The sequence below is a fragment of the Acartia tonsa genome, chromosome 15, assembly GCF_053477335.1.
Source record: "Acartia tonsa isolate MP-2025a chromosome 15, ASM5347733v1, whole genome shotgun sequence".
NCBI classification, from domain to species: domain Eukaryota; kingdom Metazoa; phylum Arthropoda; class Copepoda; order Calanoida; family Acartiidae; genus Acartia; species Acartia tonsa.
In genome coordinates this window covers 13,476,379-13,497,903 of record NC_137274.1, presented here as the reverse complement: position 1 = coordinate 13,497,903, position 21,525 = coordinate 13,476,379, and the positions used below count along the sequence as shown (strand labels likewise).

Below are 21,525 nucleotides of genomic sequence, written 5' to 3'. Positions count from 1 at the left end.
TCTGTTTGTTTGTCTGTCTGTTTGTTTGTTTGTAACGAAGGATAGTAGAACATAGTAGCTTCTCATAGGTCCCAGGAAAGTTTATAACTATTTTCTTAGGGGAAGGGACACCCCTAACCCCCCCAAAAAATGAAAAATACCACCCCCAAAAAAATTTTTTTCTTATTAAAACTAAAATTAAAATAGTGGGGTCGACACCCCCCCCCCAAAAAAAAAAAAAATCTCCCCCCAAAATAATTTCTTAAAAATATTTTCTTTAAAATCTAAAACACGAAAAATTAGTGTGATCAAACCTCTTAGGGAAAAAGCCCCTACTACAGGATTCTGTTTAAGGACATACTTACATTTTTAAACTTTATCCTTATAATAAAGTAACAGGATGTCTGTCTGTCTATTTGTACCAAAAGATCTTGTTTACCGTTGAACCGATCGGGTTCTCCTTAACAGAGTAGCTTCTCATAGGTCAGAAAAATAGTTACAAGCCTTCCCGGGACCTATGAGAAGCTACCCTGTAAAGGAGAATCATATCAGTTCAGCAGTTAGCGAGATTCTTAAGTACAAACATACAAACACACAATACAAACACACAGACAAACAGACAGACAGACATCCTGTTACTTTAGTATAAGGATATAGTCTTAGCTGACATATTAACGACATTATTCTTCAAAACTAGTGACAACGTTCCTAAAGGACTCTAGGGGCACTCATAAGGATGGGAGGGGTTTATGTACCCTTCCCAAAAATAGGTTTAAGCCTTCCTTAGCTTTACTTAAAAGGAGAAAAATAAATATAACCATATTGTGGTTTTATGCTATTTTAAGGATGTTTTACTGCTCCCTAGTGGCTAGGGGCGCAATCTATCGTTGGTAAATAAATCAGAAAGGCAATGGTATTAAAAGTAACCAATAAGAATCGAGAATTTATGTCATGTGATAACTCAGTAACGTTTTTCAACCAATGAGAGACGAGTGTTATGGTCACGTGGTTGTAGTAGAAAAGTATTCCACCAATCAGAAGGCAGATTTCATCTTTCACATTGTTCCCCAATATAGTCAAGACATTTTGTCAATTTATTATATTTATAGATCTAAAATGATGTTTTTTTGTTTGTCTGTCTATTTAGATCTTTTAAATTACTGAACAATTTTGCATGTGCTTTTCAGAGAATATACCTACTGTGTCTTTGATAGCTATTTCAAAGAAAAATTTATCCTTAAAACCAACCAATTTATTTCCAAACCTTTGATTGGAAGTCCTTACTTTGCTTGGATTTTAAGCCAAGGCATTACTTCTACTAAAGTAGGCAAAATTTGTTGTTTTTAAAAATCTTCTAAAATCATTTTAAAAATCTTCAAAATCATATCAAAATGTCAACCCTCCCCCATTTAAACATAGTTTTAAACCATTCCAAGACCTATGAGAAGCTACACTGTAAAAGAGAACCATAATGGTTCAGCGGTAAGCAAGATCCTTCAGGACAGACAGACAGACAAAGATTGTGTTTCTTTAATATAAGAATCTTTTAAAGGTAATATTTTTTACATCTCTGTATGTTTAAATTATTATCTTCAAATTCCTTAAACAATCTAAGGATAGGCGTAATTTGTAGGTTTTACACAAATTTACACACACACACATACACGAACTCAAATACACACAAACACAAACACACATAAATACACACACAAACACACACACAAACACACTTCGTAAAGAGGATTTATAGGAAAAGTGAGAGAGAGGGAGTTTTATGTATGGTTAGGGGGAGATTGAAGATTAAGGGGGGGGGGGTGATTATTTTCTCCGAGAGGGGTGTTCAATAATTCCTACCAAATATTTATTAAATCAGAACCTCTTTTACAACATCATAATCTAACCATCCCCTTTAATTTATATACTATAGCGGGTGCGTCCCTAGAGGCCTCTAATGAGCCATGAGGAAGGGGGGTTTGGGGAGATGATGACCTTCTACTTCAATTGTAGTTTTTCTAGGGGCGATTTTTTGAGGGTTGGTGGTATCTTCCCTCAAAAAAGTTATGAACCTTCCCAGGACCTCTAAGAAGCTTCCCTGTATAGGATAACAATATCGGTTTAGTGGTTAGCGAAATCCTTTGGTACACACACACACAGATTTCTTTTTACTTTATCATAAGGATTTTTTTTGGCGAAAGAAAATCATTCTATATGACATAGTAAATAGGGAGATTTTAATATTTATTACATCATATTGAAATGAAAATTAAAAGATTAAAATCAGTTTTAATGGTGCAATTTTGTTTATCACAATTGAGGATGTACATTAATTTAAAATATATTATCATTTATTAGAACAGAAATGTATAGCTTAAATCATACCAATACTTAAATCTAAAAATAAAATAGACTAAAACCATCCTGGGACCTATGTAAAGCTTCCCTGAAATGGAAAACTTTGTCGGTAAAGTGATTAGTGATATCTTAACGTACAAAATATTAATTGTTATTTTAAAACGATATGGCAGAAATCTAAAAATGTTGCGGATTTTTAAAATTTTAAAATGATTACAAAAATCTAAAAAAAATTGGTGTTTTTTTCGGGACACTCGGAGAAAGTAAAGTATCTCCGAGAGGTTTAATAGATAGATAAAAAAAATAGATAGATAGATTATTGAAGAAAGCCATTGGTTGTATACAAGGTTATAATTTATAAAGTTAGAAAATTAAAGTTGTACCCAAAGTTTTATAACTATGATTTCTTATTTGTTGGCTTAAAATTTTGGGTACTTATTGATTGGTTCCAAACTTTTCAACCAATAATATCTGATAATAAGTCAGCTATTACCAGCAGCTATGCCCCTAGAGGCCTCTATTGGCACTTGAGGTAAAGGTCTCCAAACTTATTCTTTCATTCCTTGGCTTTAAAAATTTAGGGACTTTTATTAAACTTGATTGGGTTGTTCAAACTAGGAGTGTCTTAACTTTGCTACAATTAATTATAATGTACATAATAGTTTGTTTTGTTTGTCATGAATGGGGATGTACTTTAATTTATTTGTTCTTTGTTTAGTAAGGTTTTTAAAATGGCAATGTCATATTTGAAGATTTATTGGCAACTTTAAGGGATTAGACAATGGACAATAAATTAAAGTACCTCCTCCCCAATTAAGAAAGACAAAATTTCCCCTGTTTAAGAATACTATTTGTATCAAGATTTAATTAAAGTAACCAAGTTTTAAAGTCAACCAATGAGATAACATGTTAATAAAACATTGGTTACCAGAGCTCGATCTTTAAATCGTTTATAGGTGATTTAAACCGGGGCGATTCATTTGGCGCACCATCAAATTATTAATATCAATCTTTAAATCGAATTTGCGTGGGTGATTTGAATCGGGCAGTGGCGCGGGCCCGGCGCGCCAATGCCACTCACCGAGTGGCATTGGCGGTTTAAATCGGGGTGATTTATTTAATAAATAAATATTTTTTTTAAATTACTTTAATATTTTATTGCAAAACTATCGTGAAAACATTTTTATAGTTATTTTTAAAATAAATTATATATTAATGTTTTATATAAAATACTATACTGACACGGTATTTTTTATAAAATACCTTTCTGACACTGCTTAAGTAATAAAGTTGTACTGGCGCGGATCGATATTTTAGTGAGTGCGCAAGCGATTTAACAACACCGCACCGAAAATCTTTTAAAAATCAGGTGCGCTGTGGCTTACCACCAGCGCGCCTACGGTTCACCTCTGAATCGCCCCGATTCAGCGCGGCATAAAAACGATTTAAAGATCAAGCTCAGTATAATTTACAGTCCAATGTCCCCTCCCTCCCTTTTCAACTTTATGCTTTATAATCCCTGACTTCAGAGAGGGGTGGGGAATTATAGTGTGTGTGTGTGTATGTGTGTATGTTTGTGTGGGGGGGGGGGGAAATAAGATGAGAAAGGGGAATATGTTTTCATTAGTAAACATTGGTTTTCAGTAAAGATATAATTTTGTGAAATAGTAAAAAAATCCGCAAAATATCAACGCCGCTAATATATATTTATCGAATAGTGTTATAAACAGTTTTCTGCGGATAGAAAATTGAAAAGTTATAATTTATGTTTTATTTCTTTACTAGCGGCTGCGCCCCTAGCATCTTCGGGTAAAAATAGCCTAAAACAATCCCAAGAATATAATAGCTAAATACCATCTCTCCTATGTGAAGTGAAAAATGAAGAGAAAAGAAATCTCAATCGTTTCAGTAGTTACTGAAATCTTAGACTTCTGACAAAAAAAACCTATTGCTTTTTAATTAATTTAATTTAGAGGCTCTGTATTCAAAGGAGCTGAAAGAGTTATAGAAAATAGCCTAAAGCCAATACTTAAATCTAAAAATGAAATAGCCTGAAACCATCACAGAACCTTTGTGAAGCTTACTTAAAATAGAGAACCCAAATAGTTTAGGAAGATGATTAATGTCCCTCCACAGATTTTTACGTCATACGATAGAATAGCCAATGAAAGGCCAGTATACATTGTAATTGACCAATGGTAAAATTTATGCTAGCCACTCATTGGTTATTCTATGGTATGACGTCATAATTTGTGGAGGGACTTTAATCATCTTTTTAGATTAGTAGTTATTAAGATTTAAAGCTTCAGACAAAAAGGCTTCTTACTTTTAATTTAATAAAATTTATATAATTTAATAGTACGATACTACTAATGATTTTTCAGTATGGCTCAGTGCCGGTTTAAACCCCCAAAAATGAATGCTTTTTATAGTAAATGATTATTCGTCGTAAGAATCTTCACTGAAATGTATGAAAATCAAATTTTTTTCATTATATTCATATAACAAAAAGATAAACTATAAATTATCTCAGCCGTCTATTTTGAATAGAAGCCGAGAAACTCATGAGTTGGTGGACTTTTTAATTACGATTCTATTGGTGTGCGAACAGAGACTTATTGTGAAAACAATTACCTTGTAATTAGTCATCATCAATTAATATTTCAAAATAAGGCACTTTGGAAAAACCGTTTGTCAAGGCATAATATGTTGAAAACCATGAAATGTTTTCATCTGATATAAAACTCCATTTGCAAAAGAAATCAATGATTAATTCCTGACAGGGGTAAGTGGGTAAAATAAGCCAATACTTTATATATAATCTAACACTGAATATATGTAAAAACATCTACGCATATATGACCGTTTATGTTTTTTTTACAGATAAATTTACAATGACTTGGGGTTTTGTGACATGTGGACCTAATGAAGCTCTGGTTGTTTCAGGTCTGTCTGTTGTCTATCTGTCTGTCTGTCAGTCCGTCTGTCTATCTGTATTTCTTTCTTGTTGTCTTTCTGTCTTTCTGGCTGTCCCTGTCTCTTTCTAACTGACTGTCTGCTTGTCTGTCTGTGTTTCTGTCTTTCTTGATGTCTGTTTGTCTGTCTATATGTCTATCTCTGTGTGTCTGTCTTTCTTGTTTTATGTATGTTCATCTGTATGTCTTTTTTGTTGTCTTTCTGTCAGTCTGTCTGTCTGTCTTTTTTATCTGTATTGTTGTCTGTTTGTATTAATGTCTGTACGTCTGGCTGTTTATTTTATAGTCTGTATTTATGTCTGTCTGTCTTGTTGACTGTTTGTCTATCTGTTTTTCTGTCTATCTGTCAGTCTGTCTGTCTGCCTTTTTTTGTCTGTATGTTTTTCTGTCTGTCTTGTTGTCTGTTTGTCTTGTCGTATGTCTTTCTGCCTTTTTTTGTCTGTATGTTTTTCTGTCTGTCCTGTGTCTGTTTGTCTTGTCATATGTATTTCTGTCTGTTTATCTGTCTGTATTTCTGTCCTAACTCTGTTTCTGTGTGTCTATCTTTCTTGTTGTCTGTATGTCTGTATATTGTTAGTCTGTCTGTCTTGTTGTCTATTTGTCTTTCTGTCTGTTTTTGTCTGTCTGTCTCTGTTTTTGTGTGTCTGTCTGTCTTGTTGCCTGTTTGTCTATCTGTCTGTTTGTCTGTCTGTCTTTGTTTCTGTTTGTCTGTATTTTTGTCTGTCTGTTTGGCTGTTATTTGTCTGTCTGTTTATCTGTCTGTTTGTCTCTCTGTCTGTTTGTCTGTCTGTTTGTCTGTCTGCGTATATATCAGTCTATATGTCTGTCTCTGTTTCTGTTTGTCTGTCTTTCTTGTTGTCTGTCTGTCTGTCTGTCTATCAGTCTTTCTGTATGTCTGACTGTTTCTCTGTCAGTCTGTCTAAATTTCTGTATGTTTCTCTGTTTGCATTTTTGTCTATCTATCTATCTATCTATCTATATAGGATGTTGTCACAAGAAGCCCCTGTTGGTGCCTGGTGGGAGGGCCTTTGTTTGGCCAGGTATCCAATATGTACAGAGGTGGGTACTCAAGGTTTTAATAAACAATTTAACTAATTTGTTTCCCCATGAAGGATGTTAAAATTGGGTACTCTCAAAAGATATACATTGTTGAACAATTATTTTTTTTCTAAAAATTAATCAAGGGGGTTTAGATGTTTGTTTATTATTGTACATCAGGTTAGGTTAGGTTACATTGGGTAGCCATGCAGGGTTAGGGCACCGCAGGTGTTAGAAATATAAAGAAAAGATTACTTTATTTTCTTCAATTTATTAAAAAAAATAAGAGGAGTTGGGACAAAAATTTAAAATTAAAGTCAAAGTTAGAAATTAATTAAATCTGCAGATAGGATGATTTTGTTTCGGGGATGTACATATATTAATTTATCATCCATTGTCTTATCCCTTGATATCCCTGTTTGTGTCTAGGTTGGCCCTGAACACCATGACTATCCAAGTATCAAGTGTTAATGTTAGCAGTGGCCAGGGGGTGGCCATATCTGTTACAGGCATTGCACAGGTACAAATCTTCATAGACAGACTGACAGACAAACTGACATATAGACAGATAGAAAGACAGACATACAGACAAACAGAAAGACAGACAGTAGGCAGGGGGTGGCCATCTCTGTTACAGGAATTGCTCAGGTATGAACTTTCATGTACAGTCAGACAGAAATACAGACAGACAGACAGACAGACAGACAGACAGACAGACAGACAGACAGACATACATACAGACAGACAGACAGACAGACAGACAGATAGACAGAAAGACAGACAGTGGGCAGGGGGTTGCCATATCTGTTATGGAATTGCTCCGATACATAATTTCACAGACAGACAAAAAGACAGACATACAGACACACATAAAGACAGACAGAAGGATAGACAGACAGACAGATATACAGACAGACAGATAAACATACAGATGAACAGACAGACAGGCAGACAGATGAAAATACAGACAGAAAGACAGACAGAAAATAGACAGAAAGACAGACAGAAAGACAGACAAAAAGACGTATAGAAAGACAGACAGGAAGACAGACGGAAAGACAGGTGGCCATATCTGTTACATGCATTGCTCAGGTACATACTTTCATAGACAGACAGACAGAAAGAAAGACAGACAGACAGACAGACAGACAGACAGACAGACAGACAAAAAGACAGAACGACAAAAACACAAGCAAATAGACAGAAAGACAGACAGAAAGATAGAAAGACAGACTGAAAGAAAAATAGACAGAAAGACAGTGGGCAAGGGGTGGCGATATCTGTTACAGGCATTGCTCAGATATATACTTTCATACATACACAGACAGACAGGCAGACAAACAGACACAGACAGACCGTCAGACAGACAGAAAGACAGATAAACAGACAGACTAAAAGAAAGATAGACAGAAAGACAGATAGTTAAAGAGGTATTACTAATTACTTTTAAATAAGGATTGTCTTATCCCTTATAACCTTAAAATCCCTGTTTTTTATTCAGGTTAAGATAGGGTCACAACGAAGATATTTAAGATGTAGACATACACATAAATAGACAGACATACTGTTACTTTTAAATAAGAATTGTCTTATCCCTTAATATCCTGAGAGAGAGGGGACAATGGGCTGTTTATTGCACTAGTCCCCAATGTTTTCTCATAGGTTGGCTAAAAAACTTTAGTGAATTTTGATTGTTCGGTTTATTAAGTTGAGGCTTTAAACGTTTCAACCACTAATTTTAATCTACAGAGCTGGATCTTTAAATCATTTTAGTGGAGAGCCAGATCGAGGTGCGCCGAATTTCAGCCAATCACAGCGCGGCATTTCATAAAATGCTGTGCTCTCATTGGCTGAAATCCTGCGCACCCCGATCTGGCTCACCACTAAAATGATTTAAAGATCCAGCTCAGAAGTGGTAATTTTGTGTATCATTATTGGGGATGTACATCATATATGTATCGGCCAATGTCTTATCCCTTTAGATCCCTGCTTAAAAATCCTGTTTGTTATTTAGGTAAAGATCAAGGGTTAGAATAAAGAGATGTTAAGCTACAGACAAACATCCTGTTACTTTTATATAATGATTGTCTTAATATCCCTGTAATTAGAAAAAGATCCAGGGATCTCAAGGGATAAGACAATGGCCGATAAATTGATGTATCTACCCAGTGATAAATTACAAAATTACCACTTCTGTAGATTAAAATTAGTGGTTGAAACATTTGAACACTCAACCTCATGAGCCAACCAATCAAATCCAAAAAAATCCCCAAAGTTGTTAAGCCAACGAAAAATGTTGGGGACTAGTGTAATAAACAACCCATTGTCCCCTCTCTCTCTGCTTAAAATCCCTGTAAAGATCCAGGGTCAGAACGAGGAGGTTTTAAGCTACAGACATACACAGACGAATCCCAATCTGTCCTACCTTGAGAAAGACGTTTCCAGTGACGTCATATACGTTTCGGGAAAAAAAAGGAAGGGGGGAAGAAAATCTCTTCAAAATATATGGGAGAAAAGGGAAGAGATCTTCTTTCCCCCTTCCCTTTTTCTTTCCCGAAACGTATATGACGTCACTGGAATCGTCTTTCTTAAAGTAGGACAGATTGGGGTTCGTCACATACACACAGACAGACATCCTGTTACTTTATAATGTCTTATACCTTAAAATCCCTGTATTTAGGTAAAGATCCAGGGTCAGAACGAGGAGATGTTGCTGGCAGCTTGTGAACAGTTTCTTGGCAAAACTGAGGACGAAATACAACAGGTGAAGTAATTGGACAAAGTGTCTTAAAAATCAGCCATGCGACGTCATAAAAATGAGGGAGATGAGATGAGAAGTGGAAAAGACAACCCCTAAAATAGAGATGGATAATCACTCATATTTGTGACGTCACATGGCTGATTTATTCTAGTATTTCTCAAAACCAATTAATATCCGCTTGATTTAAAACTGTTTAAGACAAACTGAAAAATTATGTATCGCATCGTTATATAAGTCAGTGTTTATTTGTTGAGATTTGCTTTTATAAATGTTATCATCCTTGTTTTTATCATTATATAAAAACTAACTGGATGTCTATGTGTGTATGTGTGTGTCTGTCTGTTTGTTCCGAAGGATCTCTTTAGCTGCTTAACCGACACGGTTCTCCTTTGCAATTTATATCTTCCTAGGTCCAAGAAAGATTTTTTTATAAATAATACCCCTCCCCCCCCCCATCCCAATTATTTTACATTTTTAAAAGCTAAAATTGAAATGCGCAGAGGTCTACTATCATCAACCCCCCCCCACTCCAACCCGCAACCTCAAGTGCCCCTAGAGATATCTATATATTTAATATTTAGGTTGGTAGCTGTGTTTAGTGCCCTAGGAAAATGGGGATGGATGTCACAGATTTTGGCCTACCTATTCTATTGATATTAGAGGGAAAAAGAAAGGGAAGGGGGAAAGAAACCTAGAAAATCTATCCCCATTTTGCTAGGGCACTATATAAAGCTACTTTAGGTTGCACTGGAAACCCTAGAGGGACACCAACGAGCAATCATGGGATCTATGACAGTTGAGGTAAAACAAAAATTATTTACACCTTTTATTTGTTCCAAAAAGGCATCAGTTTTCATAAAAACTAATCTTTTCTAACTTTAATTTAGGAAATCTACAAGGATAGAAAGAAATTCTCAAAACAGGTTTTTGAGGTAAGAATCGTTTTTACAATAAGGATTCGAAACCAATTAATATCAATTGGATCAGAACCGGTTCTCATCCATACGAAAAAACTATGTCTAGCATCATATTATATCCAGTTTTCTACGAAAATAAAAATGTACAATCATAAGATTAAAATGGCATCTCGAGGCTTAAAAAATGGTTTTTAATCTTATAATTTTACATTTTATATCCGCGGATAGTTGTTTATAATACTATGCGAGAAATAATTATTCCAATAAGGATTCAAAACCAATCAATATCCACTGGATTGGAAGTAGTTCTGTGAGCCATACTTAAAATTATGTATTATATCGTATTACAAACAACTTTCCACACATATTAAAATAAAAACTTTTTGTACAAAAAAATAAATATTTTCGGGCAATGAAAAAACTACCCAATCGTATATTAAGAAATGATGTTGTTTTTTTCAGATCATGAAATGAAAACGAAGTTGCGGGTTTTGTCCTATTTTCACAGTAGATTTTCTCTTATTTCTAGCCCTTGCGGGGCAATCCTTAACATTTACCTAACCTTAAATCAAAAGCTGTTGTGAAAATACGACGAAACCCGCAACTTTGTTTTCTTTCCATTGTCCGTTTTTTTTGTAGGTTGCTAGCTCCGACTTAGTGAACATGGGTATAACTGTTGTATCCTATACACTCAAGGATATCAGAGATGAAGAAGGTACAGTTACAATAACAAAACCGGTTTTGCTTTAATTTTTTACTGGATTAAACCCGGTTTTGATTACTTTTCTCTGTATTCAAAACAGGTTTTGATTAATTTTTACTTATATTTACTTTTACTTATATTTTTATATTATGCTTATTTCGTTCTGAAACTCTAAAAAAGTTAATGTTTGTGTTGTAAAGTTTTATGAATTTTGTCATTTTTGTATAATTATAATTTATTGCCTTTTATTAGGGTTGGCGGGATCCTTTTTTTGTCCTTTAGACGCTGCGCCAATTATTAATCTTATTTAGGTTATCTGAAGGCATTGGGCATGGCTAGAACTGCTGAAGTAAAACGAGATGCTCGAATAGGAACAGAATAAAATTATTAATAGTTACAGAGTAGCTACTTATTTTTCAAAAATAATAATTTTCTTCAAAATTTCAACTATAATTTATATTTTGACATGGTATTAATTTTATTTTGTCATAATGATGCATATTTTATATATGATTGATATTTTTCCACAAGTGATAGTAATTATTTTCCGCATCGTATTATAAACAGCTTTCTGCGGATATTAAATGTATAATTAAAAGATAAAAGCCAGTTTTTTTTTGCCCCGAGATGCCGTTGCAATATGATTGTACATTTCAATATTCGCAGAAAACTTGATATAATACAATGTTAGACATAGTTTTTTCGTATGGATTGGAAACGGATCTAATCCACCGGATTCGAATGAATACGAGAAAAAAATGTAATTTTTATTCTGCCTGTAAGGTGAGGCTGAAGCTAAAAAAGATGCTCAAATTAAAGAAGCAATAGCTGAAGAGGAGAGAATGGCCGCCAGGTAATTTTTTTCTTGATGGCATAGAAAGGCAATAGGATAACAACAATAAATTTGTTGCAAAATTGTGCAAAAAATACAGGAAACAATCTATAGTGTAGATGTATACCTCCCTTCTTTTCTCAATGACCTTTTTCATCTGCTACCAAATTTTTAACTCCTACTTGGCTGTGTTAATATTTAAGACACCATTGGTAGATTTTCAATGAGTCGGCAAAAGGACATTGTGATGGGGAGATACAGTTATTTACACCACTTCTCCCTCTAGTGTTTTACTCTAATATACTGGATAAGGACACACTTTCATTTTATTTAAATCACCCCCCTAGACACACTAGAATTTTTCTATGTTACTTGAAAAGGGCATAATTTGATGGAGAATGTGATATTGTAAACCTGGATATTGAATGATTCCTGTGACAAATGTGATTGTTTTTTTTTAAACATCAAAATTTACATATATAAAGTCAGAAGTTTTAAACTAATTTGATTTGATCCGGAAATCCTTCGTATTTTTTGTGGGGTTGGGTATCCACCCCCTCCCACCCTCCCCCAGGGAAAAGGATTAAAAAAGGGAAGGGGACAAAGTGTTTCAAAAAAATGTGACGTCATAAAAATTAGGGATGAGGAGAGGAAAAGTGGGAATGAAAAACCCTAAACAAGAGATGGATAACCCCCATTTTTATGACGTCACATGGCTCATTTTTAAAGACACTTTGTCATCTCCCTTAACAAAGTTGTCTGAACTAATAATTTTGTTGAGGTTGCTGAATGATACAGAAATAGCCAAAGCAAAGAGAGATTTTGAACTAAAGAAAGCTGCTTATGATGTCGAGGTTCAATCTAAGGTAAAATATCTCTATCTATCTATCTCTGAATCTATCTTTTATATCTATCTATCTATCTATCTATCTATCTATCTATCTATCTATCTATCTATCTATCTATCTATCTATCTATCTATCTATCTATCTATCTATCTATCTATCTATCTATCTATCTATCTATCTATCTATCTATCTATCTATCTATCTATCTATCTATCTATCTATCTATCTATCTATCTATCTATCTATCTATCTATCTATCTATCTATCTATCTATCTATCTATCTATCTATCTATCTATCTATCTATCTATCTATCTATCTATCTATCTATCTATCTATCTATCTATATCTATCTATATATCTATCTATCTATCTATCTATCTATCTAGAAAGCTGAGGCGGAGCTTGCCTATGAGTTGCAGGCAGCCAAAACTAAACAGAGAATTAAAGAAGAAAGTATGGAGATTAAGGTTTGATATTTATTTTTTCTACTTCTGATGTGGAAATGTATAGAGAACAAGGATATACGCATTTAGGGTTGGTCCGTCCGTCCGGGACAGTTAGCTCTTTTCGTTAATTTAACCAGGTTAGAAATGTCCTATTGATTCTAAACTTTGCATGATGATACCTATAATAATTAAGTATGATTTAGGATGCATGGCAACTCTATAACAGTTACCAGAAAGTCGAAACGTCCATTTAAAACATGCTGATTTTTTACTTTTTTAACATCAAATTTTTGTATGTTATAATTATCCTAAATATTAATCTGATTTTTGGAATACTCATTCCAATTATAACAAGTTACAATGTTATAAGAGAAGCATCTCTATAATCAAGTACCAAAAATGTAAGTATGTCCTTAAACAGTATCCTGTTATTTTAGAAGTTTTGCAACAAATTTACTTACAATGTTGTTAAGACTTGTGCATCAATATTATGTTTATTCAGTTCTAACACTAAACAAGTGTTTGTTTTTTTGTCCTACCGTTTCAGAGCTTCGCTTTTATGGATGTTGTCATCCTTGTTTTTTTTTACAACCCAATTGGGGTGAATTAAGACAGGAGGCTAAGAGATTGAGTTTTGGTTAAGGAGCATAATTTTTAATCAAATTAAAAATATGTATCAAAATTTTTTGGCGATAAATACTGAACCGATTGAGTTCTCCATTCAAGGGAATATTCACTGCACCTAGGTACCGCGATGATTTTAGGCTATTCTATTTTTATTTATGTAGTGGGCATTTTAATTTATTCCCGTGAAAATATATCCAAATTTACTATAACTATTTAACTATTTTAGGTTATAGAGAGAAAACAGGAGATTAGTATCCAAGAACAAGAAATATTTAGGTAAATATCTATCTATTCATCAACTTGTCCATATAACTATCTATCTATATTTCTAGCTATCTATCTATCAATATTTCTATCTATCTATATTTATATCTATCTATCTATCTATATTTTTATCTATCCAGCTATCTAGCTATCTAGCTATCAATATATCTATAGAAATATTTAGGTTGATATTTTTATTTATCTATATATCTAAAATAAAGATATTCTAAATTTTATATACAAATTTAAAAAGTCACTCAGTTATAGTAATATATTAATGTCACACACCTGACATAGCAGCAGTAGGCACAACTTTTGACGTCTTTAGTCATGACGTAATGTGACCCGAGATTCGGCCACAGCACATCTCCCGACTTAACCTAACCTAACCCTGTGTTTGTCCATTTGTCCATCTGTCTATCAATCTATAAATCTATAAATCTATCAATCTATCTATCTAACTATCTAACTGTCTATTAATCTATCAGTCAATCAATCTATCAATCTATCAATCTATCAATCTATCAATCTATCAATCTATCAATCTATCAATCTATCAATCTATCAATCTATCAATCTACCAATCTATCAATCTATCAGTCAATCAATCTATTAATATATCAATCTATCAATCTATCAATCTATCAATCTATCAATCTATCAATCTATCAATCTATCAATCTATCAATCTATCAATCTATCAATCTATCAATCTATCAATCTACCAATCTATCAATCTATCAATCTATCAATCTATCAATCTATCAATCTATCAATCTATCAATCTATCAATCTAAAAATCTATCAATCTATCAATCTATCAATCTATCAATCTATCAATCTATCAATCTATCAATCTATCAATCTATCAATCTATCAATCTATCAATCTATAAATCTATCAATCTATCAATCTATCAATCTATCAACCTATCAACCTATCAATCAATCAATCTATCAATCTACCAATCTACCAATCTATCAATCTATCTATCAATCTATCAATCTAAAAACCTATCAATCTATTTAACTTTCTAACAATTTATGTTTATCTATCTATAGGGTGAACAAAAATAAGTGCTTTTATATAAGAATGCTTTACAAATTGTACTTAACCTAACCTAACTCTGTATTTGTAGACGTGAGAAGGAGCTAGAGAGTTCTGTACGTCGGCCAGCAGAGGCAGAAAAATATAGATTAGAAAAGATTGCAGAGGCTCAAAGGTAATCCAACTTTTTGCTTAATTTTGAACTTTTAATGTCAAATAACGACACAATAAAAACTGTCCCGAATTTGTATTAATTTTGAAGAACACGACTCCAGTGACGTCATATTTTTCTTTCTCGAAAAAGGGAAGGGGGGAAGAAAATCTCTTCAAAAGAGATGGGGAAAACCCCCTTTTCTTCCATCTCTTTTTTCTTACCCCCTTCTCTTTTTTTTCTTTCTCCCTTCCCTTTTCGGGAAAGAAAAATATGACGTAACTGGAGTCGTGTTCCTCAAAATTAATACAAATTCGGGACAGTTTTTATTGTGTCTCAAATAACACAATTTTATTAATCGGATATTAATTGGTTTTAAAGCCATACTGGAAATAAATAGTACAAATTTCACTCAAGCTTTACAGACAGACAGACGAACGAGTATCTAAGCAGAATTTTATAACCTTACCTAAGAGTAATAAATAAACAAACCAAAAACTACCCTATCCCCTCTTATTTTAAAATTATTTAAGGGGGAATCCCAAGGATCTAAAGGGATAAGACAATGCCTGATGAATTGATGTAAATCCCCAATAATGACACACAAAATTAAAAATTACCCCTTCTGTTCATTAAAATTAGTGCTTGAAACGATTGAACAATAAACTTAATCAAAATTCAGCCCATTGTCCCCTCTCTCTCTCTGGAGGATTTCATGCTCAACAAGGCCTTTTTCAGGTAAATTATCATAATGTTACTGTTTAGGAACAAGCTGATTATGGAGGCTGAAGCAGAAGCTGAGGCTGTAGCACTGAAGGGAGACGCAGAAGCCTATGCACTGGAGCTCAAAGCTAAAGTTAGTCAATTTTCTTTTTCGTATTCATTCGAATCTGGTGGATAAGATCCGGATCTATGTCTAGCATTATATTATATCCAGCCTTTTACGAATATAAAAATTTTAATCTTAATTGTACTTTCTATATCCGCGGAAAGCTGTTTATAATACGATGCGAGAAATAACTATAACAATGGATGTAGTATAAGTGGATAATGTGAGCGATTCTCGCAAATCCTGATAAATATTTCTCCCAGGTGGATAATAAAATGATACCCCCCACTATGTATGAGGCTAATACCGCGCCATAACAAAAGACGTTAAGAATGGATCCTACTGCTGCTATGCCAGATGCGCGACATAAATAGTTAGAGTAGGGGAATGCCTTGAAATTGCCAGGCGCAACTCATTACCATGCACAGTTAGGACTTCTCAGACAAAGGTCGTGCAATCAAAGGGTTGGTTGTCTGTTTCTTAAAATTCTCTATGGATATAAAGGGATAAGACAATGGCCGAAAATTTATTTACATCGCTAATGATGATGCACAAAATTACCATTTCTGTAGATTAGATTTGTGGTTAAAACGATTTTGAATACTCAACTTAATGAATCAACCAATCAAAATTCACAAATTTTTTAAGCTAACGAAAAGAAAAACGTTACTATCAAGCTTTGGGGACTAGTGTAATAAACAGCCTATTGTCCCCTCTCTTTCTAATGATGCCCCCATCTAATGAATACTATTGTGTTAGGCTGAAGCTGAGCAAATGATGAAGAAAGCTGATGCCTTCAAGGAGTACAGAGAGGCTGCCATGGTGGAAATGATGCTCAAATCTCTACCAAAGGTAAATACTAGGGATCTGAAGGGATAAGACAATAGCTGATAAATTAATGTATATCCCCAATGATGATACACTAGATTACCCCTTCTGTAGATTACAATTAATTGTTGAATCGTTTGGAAACGGAACTCAATGAATCAAACTAAAATTAACTAATGTTTCTAAAGTTATTAAGCCAACGAATAAGAAAACATTATCATTAAACTTTGGGGACTAGTGTAATAAACAGTCCATTGTTCCATCTCTCTCTCTGAATATAAAACACTAGCCTTCTCAAAAAAATTCACATATTTCATTTTCTCTACCGCAATTTAAAATAGATTGCTGATTTATTTGATGATACTTCACTTTGTTTGTCAGTCATTTGTAATATCTTTATATGTCCTTCATTTTTCTTTCTTTTTCTTCTTCTCATTGAAGATTTGATTTTTTTGTGCTTCGCTACTTATAACCGTAGTCATCCTTGTTTTATTGTTTAGGTAGCCGCGGAGATAGCTGCCCCTCTCTCCCAGACAAAGAAGATAACTATGGTGTCGGATGGAAAGGGGGAGATTGGTGCCACCAGGCTCACTGGAGAGGTAGGCAAATATCCAGGGATATTTAGGGATAAGACAATGAGGGATAACTTTATATATAAACAAAATTATTCATTCTGTAGATTAGTTTGGACTCTACAAGTTCGGAACTTCAAAATTACCAAAAGTTTTTAAGGCTAGGTATTTGATAAGGTGGTTATAAAAAGTATAATTAACAGTCCAATGTCCCCTCCTTCCCTTTGATTATAGTTCAAACTTTATAATATTTTTATAGAGAGGGGAGGGGGGTTGAAGCTTACAAAAAATAGTAAAGCACAGTAACGTCCCTCTAATTTTTGAGAGAAAAAAATAGAAATTAGATTGAGGGGGGGGGGAGAAAACTTTTTTTTCTACTTTTTACTTTTTTAGGTCTGTTTAGGATAGTTTATATTGGATAGCCCTTCAGGAGTAGGTTACCTATTAGGAAGGGTGTTATTTTTACAATATTTTTATATATAAATATATAGTAGATTTATATAGGTACTTGATATCATGGTGTGAGAGTGCCAGGTATGGTGAAGGGTATGTCTAGTATGGATATTTATATAATATATACTTATATAGGTACTTGATATCATTGTGAAAGTACTAGGTATAGTGAAGGATATGTCTAGTATGGATATTTATATAATATATATTTATATAGGTACTTGATATTATGGTGAGAGTGCCAGGTATGGTGAAGGATATGTCTAGTATGGATATTTATATAATATATACTTATATAGGTACTTGATATCATGGTGGAAGTACTAGGTATAGTGAAGGATATGTCTAGTATGGATATTTATATAATATATACTTATATAGGTACTTGATATCATGGTGGAAGTTCTAGGTATAGTGAAGGATATGTCTAGTATGGATATTTATATAATATATACTTATATAGGTACTTGATATCATGGTGGAAGTACTAGGTATAGTGAAGGATATGTCTAGTATGGATATTTATATAATATATACTTATATAGGTACTTGATATCATGGTGGAAGTTCTAGGTATAGTGAAGGATATGTCTAGTATGGATATTTATATAATATATACTTATATAGGTACTTGATATCATGGTGGAAGTACTAGGTATAGTGAAGGATATGTCTAGTATGGATATTTATATAATATATACTTATATAGGTACTTGATATCATGGTGAAAGTACTAGGTATAGTGAAGGATATGTCTAGTATGGATATTTATATAATATATACTTATATAGGTACTTGATATCATAGTCAGAGTACTAGGTATAGTGAAGGGTATGTCTAGTATGGATATTTATATAATATATACTTATATAGGTACTTGATATCATAGTCAGAGTACTAGGTATAGTGAAGGATATGTCTAGTATGGATATTTATATAATATATATTTATATGGGTACTTGATATCACAGTCAGATTACTAGGTATAGTGAAGGATATGTCTAGTATGGATATTTATATAGGTACTTGATATTATGGTGAGAGTGCCAGGTATGGTGAAAGGGATGACAGGAGTAGATATCCATAACATGAGAAACCGTGGAATTCCATCATATTAATCTGATAATTTGAATCTCCCGAAGAATCTCCATTGCAAAGCCATAATAAAAATTCTAAAAATCTCTTATAAAATTATATCAGCCCATTGTCTTTTTTAAAGTTCACAAATCAAGATTTTTTGTTATTTATTTGCAAGATTAATGAAAAAGCAAAAAGATTTTGGAATTAAATATTTGAAAATTACATCATGATCACTTTAAGTCACTTTTGAAAAAAAATGCTGATATAAAAACCGACAACGTTTTTTTCTAAAGTCTTATCATAATGTTTTTTTTTTGTAAGATCTCATTAAAATTTTAATTGTAAAATTTGCTTTATGAATACTCAAAGTAATAATTTAAGGATTTTTGAAGAAAAAAGTATAAAAAAAATTGCGAATTGCTCTACTGAAAGTGTTAATAACGATTTTTTTTGTAAATATGAGTGAAAGTTGTAAATAGGAAAATTGCTTCATGATCACTTTAAGTCAAAGTAAGACTTTTTAAATAATTATTAATTATTGAAAGAAAGTATTAGTATTAATTTTTATTATGTTCTTTTTGAACTATTAGTATAACTATTTTAAAGATATCCCAAAACTGCCAAACAGTGCAATAAAAGTGGGTTTGGAGGGTGAAATTACCCCTACACCCCCCTAAAGCACAGAAACAATGCCAAAAATTACAAAGTATTTATTAATATCTAATTGTTGTATAAAATATTTCCAGTATCGCTCTGGATCCGATTTATTTAGATTCAATCTAATCCATACTGAAAATTCATGTATCGTATCGAATTAAAGAGATTTATATTAATAAATGGGAGAAATTGTCTGCAATACGATGCTATTCATGAGTTTTCAATATGGCTGAGAACTGGTTCTAATCCACCGGATATTAATCGGTTTCAAACCATACTGGAAATTATTATTTCAATATTTTTGTTTTTATTTGTAAAATAAATACATTATATCAATAAGCAGCGAAGAACTATTTTTTTTTAAAAATAGAAAATGAATATCATAATGTAATAATTTTCCAAAAGTTGTGCGAAATTTTGGTATTAAGATTAAAATTTACATTCTTAATATGTATGTTCAGTTCAGCAGTTTGGCATTAAGCTGGAAGACGAAGAAAGTCGCTCAAAACAAAAATTATAACGTCATAAAAATGAGGGATGAGGAGAGGAGGAGTGGGAAAGAAAAACCCTAAAAAAGAGATGGATATTCCCTCATTTTTGTGACGTCACATTGAGCGACTTTCTTCGTCTTTAGCAAGCTGCCTTAAAAGATCAAAATTTCAGAAACAGACAGACGGACATACAGACTTCCCCTAATACGTAGAAGCTGCGCTAATAAAAATTACATTTTATAATTGTCAATTAATATTTAATTGAATTTAACTTTAGATTTTCCAGTATGGCCTAGAAACCGATTAATATCCGCTGGATTACAACCGGTTCACAGCCATACTGAAAAATCATGTATCGTATAATATTACAGCCAGTTTTCTACACATATTAAAATAAAAATCATAAGATTAATACCAGTTTTGTTAACCCGGGCCTTCTGTCCCTCAGGGCTAACAAAACTAGCTTTAGTCTTATAATTTTATTTCAATATCTGCGGAAAGCTGTCTATAATACGATGCGATAAATAACTATACCTTACAACTTTAGTATGTTTCATGTGCCAAATTTTTTGTAATTCTCTGAAGCCAACAAGCAAAATAATTTGAAAATTATTGAAGATTAGATTTTATCTTGTAAAAATGTTTCCAGTATGGCTTCGGAACCGATTAATATCCGCTGAATTAGAACCGGTTCTCATCCATACAGAAAAACCATGTCTACAAATTTCAACAAAAATGAGTTCTAAAATAAAAGAACGGTTAATAACATTAGATTTTATTCATTTTTTTTGAAGATTTAAAAAATAATTTTGGAAGATTTCTTTACAAAAAAAAATATTAGTGATTTAGCTACCTTAACAAATTCAGCTTTACTTAATTTTTTTAATGATTTTTGTTTAAAAGACTTAATTTTACTTTTTTTTAGCACTTATCATCTAACTTTAAATTATTTTATTAATTTATTTCGCTTGTTGGTATAACTTAATGATCCTGTTTTATTACTTTTATTATTACAATAAATTTATTAAGTATATATTTATTTTTTATTTTGTGACAGAAAAGCTTTTGTCGAGTATATATGCCTTGATTCTTCAAAAGGCGAACCTCTAAAAAAGTTTTAAAAGGTCTTGTAAGGAATTGGCTGTTTGTTATTTGCTGAACAACCCCTATCCTATTCTATAAAGTAGTAAGGTTTTTTGTCTGTAGCTTAAGATTTCGATAACTTCTGAACCGATTGAGGTCTCCCTTTTTGGGAACCATTACAAAGGTTCTTGGATGGTATACTTGGTTTTTAGATTTTAGTCTACGAATGGCTTTAGGCTATGTTTCTGCCCTACAAAGGACAGCTCCCAAATGCTAGGGACTGAGTCACTATAATCTTATTGTTAGTTTGTCCCTAAAGATCTTGCTAACAACTGAACAGATTCGGTTCTCCATTTCACATACAATGTCCCTGGATGGTTTTAAGCTATTTTTATTCTAAATCTCAGTTTTAGATGTGTTTTGGATTTTTTTCCCCTTTTGAATACTGCAGAGCTTAAGTTATAAAACTTTGGGTACCAGTCTTATTTACATTTCCATGACCTCTTACTCCATGCGTTTGCTTTTGTTGATAGCGAAGTTACTCTATACTATACCTTGTCGCTCTATCTGTAACTCTTTTGGGGAAATCG

At 32.9% G+C, this 21,525-nt stretch overlaps 1 protein-coding gene across 1 annotated transcript; it reads left to right on the top strand.

The window, feature by feature from the left end:
* The first annotated feature begins 5,188 nt into the window (after positions 1-5,188).
* Flo1 (flotillin-1) lies at positions 5,189-20,816 on the top strand. The gene is made up of 17 exons (XM_080149145.1): positions 5,189-5,277; positions 6,290-6,365; positions 6,774-6,864; positions 9,025-9,108; positions 9,847-9,906; positions 9,993-10,037; positions 10,662-10,737; positions 11,037-11,097; positions 11,510-11,578; positions 12,339-12,423; positions 12,794-12,874; positions 13,707-13,756; positions 14,883-14,966; positions 15,708-15,798; positions 16,531-16,623; positions 17,100-17,198; positions 18,647-20,816. The coding sequence occupies exons 1-17, from the start codon at positions 5,190-5,192 to the stop codon at positions 18,740-18,742; spliced, it is 1,329 nt and encodes a 442-aa protein (XP_080005271.1). The 5' UTR covers position 5,189; the 3' UTR covers positions 18,743-20,816.
* The last annotated feature ends 709 nt before the right edge of the window (positions 20,817-21,525 follow it).